Source organism: Arachis ipaensis, chromosome B9, assembly GCF_059453495.1.
Source record: "Arachis ipaensis isolate K30076 ecotype BB chromosome B9, ASM5945349v1, whole genome shotgun sequence".
Lineage (NCBI taxonomy): Eukaryota > Viridiplantae > Streptophyta > Magnoliopsida > Fabales > Fabaceae > Arachis > Arachis ipaensis.
The window spans coordinates 57591619-57605208 of NC_142444.1; the positions used below are offsets into that span (position 1 = coordinate 57591619).

At 35.7% G+C, this 13590-nt stretch overlaps 1 protein-coding gene and 1 pseudogene across 2 annotated transcripts; both read left to right on the top strand.

Annotated features, from left to right (window-relative positions):
- Positions 1-1742: 1742 nt before the first annotated feature.
- ZDS (zeta-carotene desaturase) lies at positions 1743-6498 on the top strand. The gene is made up of 14 exons (XM_088499746.1): positions 1743-2068; positions 2718-2842; positions 3134-3268; positions 3477-3549; positions 3691-3764; positions 3948-4052; positions 4160-4404; positions 4485-4572; positions 4712-4754; positions 4833-4989; positions 5123-5251; positions 5405-5477; positions 5840-6004; positions 6219-6498. The coding sequence occupies exons 1-14, from the start codon at positions 1951-1953 to the stop codon at positions 6381-6383; spliced, it is 1695 nt and encodes a 564-aa protein (XP_088355872.1). The 5' UTR covers positions 1743-1950; the 3' UTR covers positions 6384-6498.
- An 884-nt stretch (positions 6499-7382) lies between these two features.
- Positions 7383-12415, top strand: LOC107617600 (actin-related protein 6-like; annotated as a pseudogene). Its single transcript, XR_015899846.1, has 8 exons — positions 7383-7788; positions 9391-10453; positions 11011-11236; positions 11318-11381; positions 11577-11661; positions 11767-11817; positions 11918-11980; positions 12065-12415. The product of XR_015899846.1 is annotated as an actin-related protein 6-like (transcript).
- Positions 12416-13590: the final 1175 nt, after the last annotated feature.

Below are 13590 nucleotides of genomic sequence, written 5' to 3' on the forward strand. Positions count from 1 at the left end.
AATATGTTTGCAAGTTGAGTTGTTGTTAGAATTTATTTTTTTCCTTGCCTTGTAGTTGAAGTTTTATTCAGAGGGGTAGATTTTGTAATTGGTTTTGTATGTAATACTATAATGTATAATATTAAGTATGTGAATATGTGTTATTTGTTCTTGATGAAAAAGTTGTAACTTTTCAGTAAAATCATCGACAGATTAACGTGTAAAGATTCAATATTAAATAAATAATAAAGGAATTAGGTTAGTAACACCTTACTTTTGGTACGATCATGACGTACTGAAAGTTGAGTTGTTACAGAAACACAAACGACGAAAAATAATAAATTTCTTTTAACCTTCTATAACGGCAAAAAAAATGAAATCACAGACCCAATCAACAAACTAAATAGAATATCACTCATCAAATGACAATGACGTTCAGAATTTGGATTTGGAACTTGCCCTAATTCCGAAATCCAAGCATGTAGTTCACACATAAATAGTCCCAACGATTTGAAGTTTACTTTATTTAAAGTTTCAGGTGCCGCTGAACGAATTTCTTCTCCTTCAGCCATCAAGCTCTTCCCTCAACAATATAGAAAAGCTACCAGACCAACAGCACTCTCAGTTTGCCTCAAACATGAATCTCTATTTACTATAAACTCCTATGTTAACCTTTTTGCAAAAAAAAAAAAAAAAAAAAAAAACTTTATTCCTTTAAATTTTTTTTTATTATCACATATTTAAAAAAAAAAATTTCATTTGTTTTTTGGACTGGATTCATTTGTGTCTTGGTCATTAACAAATTAATTTTTTCTTTTACTTTAGACAAAGATGGTGCCAATACTTTTTAAATTGTTTAACATAATTTTTAGTCCATCTATAGTGTTTAAGTATGTCCGATCCGATCAAAAAGTCAAACAAAGAAAACTAAGGTCCACCACATATCTAATATTTTGAATAAATATATATTAAAATTATTTTCTTAAACTAAAATCATTACTATTTCTTAATCCATTCTTTAATAACAATTGATGACACACATTTTTTGAATTGTAAGACCTTTTATTAAATGAAAATAGATTTTCTTAATTTTTTTATTTAAAAAAAATAAAAAATAAAAAATTACACTTTATTTTTTTAATTAAAAATAAAATTAAAAGGATTCATTCTCGATACTAAGCCTCCTACCACCAATTGTAGCTGATTGAAAAACACTAACACTTAACCAGGACAGGTGTTTGCATCAAAGCTATGACATGCAGCATATATAGGTGATGATGGATTTTGTTTTAGCACTTAACCAACGATTATTCTGACCACCAACAGTAAATGTTAAAATTTATTTGCGACTTAAAATTTGTTTAGAACTAAAAAATTTCAGACACTCATCTGAGGTATTTCCTTTAAATATTTATCCTGGTAGTTGACAACTAACAAAGGTAAATATCATTGAAGGAAAAAAGAAGAAATAAAGAAAGAGGTCAACGTTGGGGAATTGTGTTTCTTTCCACTCTCCACTGTCCATTGCGCAACCCCCACTACCACAACTAGTACCCCTAATCCAAGCCAACAACTAACGAGGCTTTGTTGGTTCATTATCCACCCACCACTAAAATGGAATTGCCATTGTCACTTGTGACTCACTCAGTGCCACCTCCATTTCCCCTTTCTTAATAAATAATTTTATTTTATTATCCTCCTCAAACAATTCCGAGTGGTTACAACGCAAATTCTAATCCCTTCAACTACCGGACAAATTCATCAATTTCAGCATCTCTTCCCAACCCAACTTACTCAGATACCTCTCTCTCTAATGCGTTCCATGCTCCTCCAATTTATTACGCCCTCTTTTTCAGACCCATATAATAATAATAATAATAATAATAATAATAATAATAATACATATACTTAGTACACTACGAACCGCAACCGCATCCTTCATAGTAGTTTCTTGTTTCTTCAGACAAAGGTATGGCTTCTTTGATTCAGTGTCCGGCCACTTCTCTCTCCGGAACTCGTTTCAACAAGCCACTCAAGTCTCGTGTTCGTTGCTCGTTAGATTCTAATGTCTCCGACATGAGCGTCAACGGTTAGTATCTTCTTCTTTCTTTTATTTTTCTAAAGCAAACTACGAGGTATTCAATTTCGGATAAATTTTTGGATATACAGTTTCCGTAGCAGTTTGTTACTTTCATTTAATGTTTTTCTTTTTTTGGTATTTGAATTATTATCATATTATCCATAAGGAAGGAACAACTATGATATACGAAGACAGAAAAACATTACTTTACACATATAAATATACACAAATACTACGTGATAGCTGATTTGGTGCCGTAGTTTTTGTGTTCATGGAGCATTTTTGGGAAAGAAATTACTATCTTAGCAGCAGGAATTTTGGGCGCATAGTTAACGCGCTTTTTTTTTTTTTTTTGAAAAAAAACATAATTAAAAAAAAGCTTAGTATAATGATGTTGCTATCTGAACAAAAAAATTGGGTCATCATGGCAATGGGGCATGTAACTTTGTAGTGTACAGTGTGTAATTTTGACATTAATTGTTGGTGAATTTCTGTGCCTGTGGGTGAATACTGGATTGTGAAGGATGGTAGTTAGGGTCTATCATAGGGGAGTGGTGTGAGCTTATGAATGAATCTGGTTGGCCCATGTTACCAGGTTTAGTTATTATAGTAATTGAGCTGAGCTGTAAGTTTGACAAATGAAATGGTTTCCTGCCAGCGCCGAAAGGGCTGTTTCCGCCGGAGCCGGGGCATTATCGAGGACCAAAGCTGAAAGTTGCCATCATTGGGGCTGGGCTTGCTGGCATGTCAACTGCAGTGGAACTCTTGGATCAAGGACACGAGGTTCAGCTCCTTTAATCTTTAATATCACACTTCCTCCATTTCATATGTTATAAGTCATTTTGATACTTTGATTTATGAATATATGTGAAAAGTCAAAGTGACTTATCAGTATGGAACGGAGAAAATGTTATTTTGAAATTGGATGTTATGGTGTACATGGTAAACTTGATTTTTGAAGCAAAGTGGAGTGATTTGGTCAGTTTCTTAACACAATTATGGTGTTAAATTTATTAGGATATTCTAGATAATGCATTTTCTCTAGTATGTTTACTTCTAATTGCTCTCGTTCAGGTGGATATATATGAGTCGAGGACTTTTATTGGTGGGAAAGTTGGTTCTTTTGTTGATAAGAAAGGAAACCACATTGAAATGGGACTGCATGTCTTTTTTGGTTGCTACAACAATCTCTTCCGATTGATGAAAAAGGTTGGTTTTTGCTTGTAGCCATAATGCAAGTTCTTCACCATCTTTAGCAGCTGTATTATTCCTCAACTCTTTTCCCAGTTATGAAAGTATTACAAGTGTCACTTCTATCAAGGACAAGAACCTCTATTATTGACTTCACTTGATGTGTTCATTTTCGTTGTGTATCCATTCATTCCACTTGCTTTTTCTTTTTCTTTACCTGGAATAGGTGGGTGCAGATAACAATCTACTTGTAAAGGATCACACTCACACTTTTGTAAACAAAGGGGGTCAAATAGGAGGTATATTTTGGGCTGTAATACTGATTTTTGTTCTTGTTGATTATTCTCTTCTTGCTTTCCCTCTTACCCCAATTGCACTACACTTTACGAAAAGATAATAGTTACATGACACATTATTCATAACTTAGTTTTCCAGTGCAGAACTAGATTTTCGCTTCCCAGTGGGAGCACCATTGCATGGGATAAACGCTTTTTTGTCCACAAATCAGCTTAAGGTAATCCCATTTTAAATTTTATTCTATTTTATTTTATTTGGTGTTAAGATTGCATGACTATAGTATTATTCAGAAACCTCCTCACAATATGGTATTTGTACTCAAAGTAAAAAGAAAAAACATTCTTCATATTCCTTAGTAGGACTCACTGCATTTAACTTTTTGTTTTTTATTTATGAACAGACTTATGATAAGGCTAGAAATGCTGTGGCTCTCGCACTGAGTCCAGTTGTCAAAGCTCTTATTAATCCAGATGCTGCATTGAGGGACATAAGGAATTTGGATAGTGTAAGAGGATATGTCAATTCATTGTTCCCCTTTCAAAATGGTGTTGCCTGATTTATTTATTCCTCAGCTTTATATACTCTCTTAACTTTTGTATGCACTCGTTACAGATTAGCTTTTCAGACTGGTTTATATCCAAAGGTGGCACACGAATGAGTATTCAAAGGATGTGGGATCCAGTGGCCTATGCTCTTGGATTTATTGACTGTGATAATATCAGTGCACGTTGCATGCTCACCATATTTGCCTTGTTTGCTACAAAGACCGAGGCCTCCCTTTTGCGAATGCTGAAGGGTTCACCGGATGTTTATTTGAGTGGCCCTATCCAAAAGTACATTACAGATAGAGGGGGCAGGTATAGCCTCACATATTGGAATTTTGGAATGATGACTATTCTAATTTGTCAGTATTTGATTCTATTCGTTGCTGGAACAGGTTCCATCTTAGATGGGGTTGCAGAGAAATACTTTATAATAGGTCTTCTGATGGTAGTACTTATGTTACAGGACTTGCCATGTCAAAGGTGATACTTTTTTCTTTCTTTCTATTTATCTTTGCTTCTCATGTGTTTACATGCTTCCTTAGAATCTGACACATTCTGAAAATCATCATAATTCATAGTTAACACTTTTCTGTTTTTCTTTTAAATTTCATTTTCTCAGGCTACTGCCAAGCAAATCGTGCATGCTGATGCTTACGTTGCTGGTTAGTAGTGTAGTGATTCATTAGTTTTGTACTGATTGCCTTATTATTTCAAAGATATCTAATACTACTTTATGTCAGCTTGTGATGTTCCCGGAATTAAAAGATTAATTCCTTCGGAGTGGAGGGAACAGAAGTTTTTCAGTAACATATACGAGCTTGTTGGAGTTCCTGTCGTCACAGTGCAACTCAGATACAACGGCTGGGTTACAGAGTTGCAGGATCTTGAAAAATCAAGGTGATTATCATAATTTTAGGATTCCCTATTGTTGCCACAGATTGATACTTTTTGCTTGAAGAGTAAGGAATGGTTTCATTCCCTTCTATGATTGCTATTGACCTTATGAATTCTTTCGCTTTGTTGATGGCAGGCAACTGAAGCAAGCTCTTGGGCTAGATAACCTTCTCTATACTCCGGATGCAGATTTTTCGTGCTTTGCAGACCTTGCACTAACATCTCCTGAAGATTATTACATTGAAGGACAAGGATCATTATTACAGTAAGTGTGTCTGTGCTCTCACTTCGTTATAAGTTGCTTTTATACATATATCCTTGTGTAAGTATCTGACGTCGGTGAATTTTGTCTTAAGCTTTAATACACTCTTTGGTTTTACAATGTGTTCTAAATATGTAATGTTATTTCATATTTCAGATGTGTTCTGACACCAGGTGATCCGTACATGCCCTTACCGAATGATGAAATTATTTCGAGGGTAGCAAAACAGGTAGATTCAAAATATCATGCCTTTTCTTATGATGTTATGATATTGTGATTGTTGATTTAATAGCAAGGAGCATAAGTGCATGGATTATTGTCAAGTCTATTTTGCTTTTCACTATTATGTACTGTCATATGATATCTCCGAAACACGAAAATGCAGTAACTGCTTGGAAAGCTACTTGTTCATTTGCTGCATATTTATTCATACTGCTAATTCATTGGTCAATTGGAAGATCAAGCATAGCATTTTCAATTATTTCCATCTTAGATCACACCTCAAGCTTTAGTTTTTACCTATTTGGAAGATCCAGTGGTAAACACCGATAATAACTCGTTATTACATTTGATCTTGTAAACTTTTCGCAGGTTCTAGCACTGTTTCCATCAGCTCAAGGCTTAGAAGTAACCTGGTCATCTGTTGTTAAAATTGGGCAATCTCTATACCGCGAGGGACCTGGTAAAGATCCATTCAGACCTGATCAGAAGACACCGGTGAAGAATTTCTTTCTCGCTGGCTCTTACACCAAGCAGGTAAGTTCAAAATCCATGCACTGTCTTTACTGGAGAGTTATAATTGTGCTTCGAGAATATAATGCTTCTAAATTGCACAATATCAAGATTTTTTTGTTTTTTATTTTTGTACCTTTCCCTCTGGACCATTGCAGCATCTTTTTGCCACCTTCATGGAATTTGTGGTTTCGAAGTTTCACGATATTGCGGACTTGAATGAATTTTGTATTTTCAGGACTACATAGACAGCATGGAAGGTGCAACCTTGTCAGGTCGACAAGCTTCAGCATATATCTGTGACACCGGCGAAGAATTGGTGGATCTGCGGAAGGTGCTTGCTACCCAGTTTAAAGATGAGATAAAATTTGCAAATATAAAAGATGAATTGAGCTTAGTATAAGATACATTTTCTGCAAGTTAGCCACATTGAAAAGCAGAAAGCTTGTTATTTATGCAACTTTTTTATAATATGTATATTCAGTTGAAAGGTAATTAAAGAATGTGTGTTTCAGCAAGTAGTGCTTGATAGTAATTGTGAAATCTGATTCAGGCTTCCATAAATTGTGATTCCTGCTCTGGTTCTGCCACTAACATTACAAGTTAGTCTAGTTCTGTATATACAACCTGCAACATGCATAGATGTATATGACATGGGATGGGAACAACGTTTGGAATGCTGGCTAACTATCATCTCCAGTGTGGAAAACGAAATGCTGGCTAATGATTCTGATTCTAGATTTAATACTCAAATTTAGTCATTTACAACAGATTATTGGATTAAGTGTTGGTTACATTTACCTAACATTTGGTTACTGTTTAACCTTTTGAATTTCGAGTTAAAGATTCAAGAGACAAAAGTAAGTTTTGAAGGAGACAAACAACTTGAAATTGTTTTTATTATTTTATATTTTGCTTTTGAAATTCTAACAATGCTAGGAACCAACACCATTTAGTCAACAATTCAGTCAATAAATATTGTGCTAACTAAAAGTCCAATGAAATAATTAGGGGTGTACATGAATAAGGTGAAATTGACTTTGTCTTAGTCCGAATTAGGCTTTGAATATTAATTGAGTCTTTTTTTGAGTGTATTTTTTAATGAAGTTATTTTTTTTTATCTACTTGATTATAAAATAAGTCAATATACAAATTATAGATGGAAAAGTTTCATAACATTTGAAAAAAGTTAGTAATATAATTAGCAATTCTGAAAATTGGACCGGATTGATCGGTCGGATCGATTCAACCGCAAACCAAAAACATTAACAATCCAATCAGGCATGTAAAACCGTCGTTTTAAAAACCGATAAAAAACCGTTGAACCGGAACCCGCCCGGTTTACACGAAAACGGAAGTTCCATAGTTTCTTTCTCCCTTTCCCCCTTTCTTTCTTTCATTCAGAAAGAAATCAGATCACACAACCCCAGCCAAAAAACCCTAGCACTGTAAGCCTACACCACCGCCGCAATGAGTGGCATACTGCCGCCTCTGTCGCACTCAAAGTTCGCCATCCGTTCGTCTATCTAGCTTCCCTCGTGATCCAAGTCTTCAACCCCTGTTCGCTGTCACCGATCGCGGCTGCTTCCTCGAGCTCGGCGTCCGTGGTCTTTGTCTGCTCACCCGCGCTTCCGTTGCCGTTTGTTTGCCGTTCACGTTCGCTCGGCGTTCACTGTTTGCGTTCACTCGCCGCTCACCGTTCGAGTTCGCATTCGTGTTCGTCTGGAAGCCACGTTGCTCTTCTTCAAACACTGCGACCAACCCGCGCGCTCCACCTAGCCGTCGAACTGCTTTCTTTTGTCGCCGACGTGAGTTCCCTAAATCCGCCACCAGACAATACACTCACACAACACCAATACTCTGCTTCAAACTCTGCAACTTCTGATTTCTATTACAATAAGTAACTATTTGATTTGGTAGTGGTTTGGATTACTTCATAGACTGAATTAAAGTTATAATAGTTATGTTCTCTTCTCTATCACATTGATATTAAGCTTTGAATTCTCTTATTTTGTTTTAATTTTACGGCACCGAACATATGTTTGATGAAATGTTTAACCATATTCTGGTTGGTTTTATAATTTCTAGCTTTTAGAAACTTAGTAAGTTGATTGCATGTGAAACTAGAATAATTGGATCTTAGTAATTAGGAAATTTTAGCTGCACAAATAGCATCTTTGCAGAAAACATATTAGCATGATGATTCCACTTGCATTAGTGTTCTTCTGGTAAATTTTAACTGTTATTGTGAATTTGTTAATTTGCTAATTGTTCTTGTGTTGTTGTTCTGTTGTTCTTCTGTTATTTTTAATTTTTTTTTGTTTTTGTTGTGATTTTCTGTTCTTGATTTAAGCTGTGATTGAAGGTTCTTTGGTTTTGGTATTCTTCACTTTCCTGTAAGCTTAGCTTTTAATTATGAGCATACACGGATCAAATCATTGTTTTCAGCAATGGTGATTTTTAGATTTTTTTTTTGGGTTGCTTTGTTTTAAATGTTCCTATTGTTGTTGTGTTTTTGCTGTGATTTAAATGTTCTTTTGACTCTTTTTTTTTTCAGAATGCCCAGTCAGTACTTGGTTGATTGGTTTTGGTCACTGAATGTATTTGATGATAAATTTTAAATTGATAACTCTATTACTGCTTTACTGTCTGTTTCTGTAGTTAAATTTTATTAGTTTCTTGAATTTGCATTGCCTATGTTATTGATTCACTGTTCCTTCATTGCTTTTTTTTTGTTGTTAATCATTGTGATGAGCTTTTTTAAAATTGGGTTGAAAACTACTAATCTTTCTTCATTTTTCACTGTTCTAAGTTCTGTTCTTATTAAAAGATTTGCAATTGGTGATCTTTTGATTTATTATATGCTTCATGTTTTCATTGTTCTGTTCTTATGAAGAAAAAATTTGCAATTAGTGATTGTATGATTCATGTTTTGATTGTTTTGTTATATAAACAAAATTCTGTTTTCATTGTTTGGTTGCACTGTCCCTGTTCTTGATCTCCGCCGACTTGCTACCCCTCCTCCGTGTTGGATTCTTTTTGTTTCAGGCTTTGTTGTGTTTTTGTTTCACTCTCTGTTGTGTTGTGTGTTTGTTTCGGGCTCTGTTGTGTGTTTATTGTGCAACACTATCATTTTTTGTTTTACTTTTTGACTTAGCTACATTAAGACAATATTCTCTATCTTTAACTTGTGCATTGTAATTCAATCCAGCTATTTTTAATGGAAGTATAATTATGTTAATTGTCAACAAATTTGCAGCAAGTTATTGCATATTTTGATGATTAATTACATTTAGTTGGTGATATTTTACGTAGGGTTTTAAATTTGAAAGATATTTAGGATGTTTATTCATAATTTATTTATTTATTATTTTATTATGGAACGATTTTTCCGGTTGAACCACGGTTAGACCGGTTGGACCAGTAAACCAATGAACCAATGATTAAAACGGTTTGATGACCGGTCCGGTTTTCAGAACCTTGGAGACATCGCACCAAGAAGCTTGCTTCCATGGCTGCCACTACCTGACCTCGGTAGTACCTTCTGGAATCAGACATGATGCGGTTAAGCTGGTCCGAATAGCGGAATAGGTCTCTCCGCTGGCATCTCCTCGGCAAGAAGCTCCGCCACAGAACTACTTATGAAGTATGAACTGAACATGTGAACCTTGAAACGACGCCGTACCGAAGCACAATCATGAGAAAAGGACACACAAGCTGGCACTGCACGTGACTTCACCATAACCACCACCATGTCCTCCACCGTCGTTGTTCTAGACAACGGCGGCGGCCTCATCAAAGCCGGCTTCGGCGGCGAATGTGACCCCGCCGTCATTCTCCCTAACTGCCTCTACCGCTCCCCTTCCTCCAAAAAATGGCTTCACCCACACCCTCTTCCCACCACAACTACTTCCACCGATTCCGCCGCCGCCGAACCGGACCTCACCTCCGCCGCCGTCCGGTGCCCCTTGGACCGCGGATACCTAATAAACTCCGATCTGCAACGAGAAATCTGGTCGCACCTCTTCTCGTCAATCCTGCGCATAAACCCAACGCAGTCCTCCCTTCTCGTCACCGAACCCTTGTTCACTCTTCCCTCCATTCAGCGCTCACTGGACGAGCTCGTTTTCGAAGATTTCAATTTTAGGGCACTGTACGTGCCGATTCCCCCTCGCTGGTGCACCTGTACGAAGCAAGCTGCAGGGCCAACGGGCTTGTGTCTTGGGCCCAGTGCAGCCTCGTTGTTGATTGCGGGTTCTCTTTCACTCATGCTTCGCCTGTGTTTCAGAATTTCACGCTGAATTATGGTGTTAAGAGAATTGATTTGGGTGGGAAGGCGCTTACTAATTACCTGAAGGAGCTTGTTTCATTTCGGTCTGTTAATGTGATGGAGGAGACCTTCCTCATTGACGATGTCAAAGAGAAGCTCTGTTTCGTCTCCCTTGATGTGCCACGCGATCTCCGCCTTGCCAGGTACCCGAAATGCTTTTTTTTCTTTAGCATTTAGCATGCATTAGTGCAAAGGGGTGTGTGTTTGGAATCAACTTGTTGAATCTTCATGACATTGTATTAATATTTTTCTAACTGAACTGCTGGTAGAGGTAGCCACAATTTCATGTGCTTGACTAGTCAATTGCTGGTAATGGGGTCTGGATACTAATAGTATGGTGGAAAAAATTTAGATATTTGAATTCAATATGTGGTTTGTAATGAGTATGAAAATAGATTGAATCACTGTGTTGCGTTGAATCCATCAAGAATTGAAATCCTTGAATACTTGATTTGCAAATCATACCCAGATGAGTCTGGTTTGATATTGGGTTGTTTGAAGGAATTGAATCCGTGTGGTGTTTCTCTATGATATTATTTAGTTTCAAGTAAAAAGGTAAATCAGTTTTAGGATGCATTCAATTTAGTTACCACTTACCAAATAGGTGGTAAGGTTTAGTATTCATAACAATCCTTTTGCCTAGATGCTTTTATGTGGTGCATTTTTCTTTTTTCTGTCTTCACTTTTTTTTTCTAAATAGGGAAAGTGGAAAAGAAAATCTCTTCAGGTGCACATATGTGCTTCCTGATGGTATCACATACACCAAGGGTTTTGTTAAGCATCCAGAGCGAATGCACAACTATCTTGCCTTGAAGGATGGCACTTGTGCCTTTCCTCCTCTTCCAGAGGAAACAAAGGGGAATATGAACCGCTCGGAAATTGCTGAGATGCCTCAAGACCGAAACGGAATTGATCTATCGAAAAATGTATTTGTAGGAGCGTTTTTTTTAGTATGAGACGCTTATACCAGTTGTTTGATTTTCCTGCTTTCATTTTATTATTTGTAGGAATTCGACTTGACAAAAGAACGGTTTCTTGTCCCTGAGATGATCTTCCAGCCTGCCAATTTGGGTTTGTATTCATACACAACACTCCTTGTTTGAGTATTGAGTTTATCAAGTTAATCTAAATGGGGATAGTCCGGTTCCTAGAAATATAGTTTAGATACCAATGACAAAAACAAAGAATGATATTAGTCTACTTGGCTCTTTGCTTCTTATTATCATTCTGTGTTCTCTGAAAATACTAATAAAAACAGTTTTGCAGGTATGAATGAAGCTGGGCTAGCAGAATGTATTGTTCGAGCTGTCAATTCGTGCCATCCACATCTCCACCATGTACTCTATGAAAGGTTTCTAATTCAAACCATTTACTCTGATGGTTCTGTTTATGGTTATTTACATCTTGATTCTCTGTTTCATCTTGCAATTTATCTATGCGATTTTCCTTTTGGCAGCATAATTTTAACCGGCGGAAGCACTCTGTTTCCTCAGTTTTCTGAGAGATTGTAAGTTCTTTGTCTTAGCCACTATACCTTGTTCCATGATAACATAATTTTTGTGCACTTTGCTTCCCCGTGTTTCAATTATCGACAATCGACGATGTAGAGAGAAGGAGCTCCGACCACTAGTTCCTGATGACTATCATGTGAAGATAACTACTCAAGAAGAGTAAAACCCGTTCCCTAAATGTTCTGTTTCATTGATGTTGGGAGAAGTGAAGTTTCCATAAACTAACTCGTTTTTGTGTTGTAGTCCCATACTAGGTGGTTGGCGTGGAGGATCTCTGTTGGCGTCAAGTCCAGATTTTGAAGCAATGTGTGTAACTAAGTCTGAGTATGAGGAGCTTGGTTCTGTTAGATGTCGCAAGAGATTCTTTCATTAGCTTCTGCATGCCATAAACTCTATTTGCTCCAATCTTGTACTAACCCATATTTTCACTATTTATTAGAGTTCAATCTACTAGACGGATTGTGAGGTGTATGTATCTTTTATTGCAAAACTTGCACTTAACATGCAGCATGCTTAGGTAGTTAGGTATGTACAGCTTTTAAGTTTATAACCACTTGGAGAGGAATCAGTAATAGCATTGAGATTCCAAAGCTATTTTTTTGGGGTTAGAAGATTTCAAATTTTCGTGCATTACAAATACATTTTTGTCATCGAATTGGGCCTTGAATGTACCTCAGTTAATTATAACTAATTTCTTATTTTTATATAGACCAAGATAGAAAAAGGACTAAAGTCGTAACAAACTAAAGATTTTTATTTGCCAAAAAAATAGATTAAAAATAATTTTAATAGACTAAACTTTTTTAAGTTAATCTTTTTCTATTTAATCTAAGTACTATTTTTCAAAAAAAATTTGGCTGAATATTTTATGTTTTTTTTTTGTAAGAATTTGACTAAATACTATTTGTCCCAAAAACTAAACCAAATATTATAGAAGTGTTAATTTTTTATTTTCTTTTGGCAGATAATTGTCAATATTTCTTCCAATTGAAATTTACCCATTATATCTTGGGCCAAAGAAAGTCCCAAACAAAATCTGACCTAAGATTAGTAGATTATATTTAGCCAAGGTTTTGAAAATCGAACAAATCATCAAACTGTTCTAATCATTGATTCAATAATTTATTGGTTCAATCGGTTCGACTATAGTTTAATCGAAAAAATTGTCTTATTCCATCAATTAATTAACAACAGCAAGGTTTATAACAACAAAGTGCATTTATGATTTAATTAATTAGTCATTCAGCTTACTTTATTGTAAAATAAACTGACTAATCATATTGTTAAAAGTGATTTATTTTTTGTCAATCTTTTTATTTTTTTTTCTGAAGATTTTTAATGTTCTTAATTTTTTTATTAGTTTTTGGCAATATCCAGCTTTTTTCGGGTTCAGAATTGTTGCTGATAACTCTTATAAATTTTATATACGCGCAAGTTGTTCGCGTCATATGATTCAATGCAACCAGAAAAACCCAAAAGGTATAGGGCCACGTTATGTAGATAAGCTTATATGGATTCCTAACATCGAACCAAAAATACGATTCCAATAAAAAGAACAGTTGAAGAAAATGAAGTCTTCCTAAAATTTATCAGTGGATCTAAGGTTATTGTGTATTACGAGCCAACGAAATATCAAACTAATCCAATTTTCAGAGGCTTAGCAAGTTAGTCTAAAACTAATTCAATTGTTGTGATACCTAGGATTCCAATCCACTTGACAAAAAAAAAAAAAATTGGACCTAACATCATGTTTTTCACCATGAAAGTTT

Bases quoted from the DNA above. Each gene is read 5' to 3' on its own strand.
- ZDS (XM_088499746.1), top strand. From the start codon at position 1,951: ATGGCTTCTTTGATTCAGTGTCCGGCCACTTCTCTCTCCGGAACTCGT. The intron at 2,069-2,717 runs GTTAGTATCTTC...GTTTCCTGCCAG, and splicing joins CTCCGACATGAGCGTCAACG to CGCCGAAAGGGCTGTTTCCG. The intron at 5,478-5,839 runs GTAGATTCAAAA...AACTTTTCGCAG, and splicing joins TTTCGAGGGTAGCAAAACAG to GTTCTAGCACTGTTTCCATC.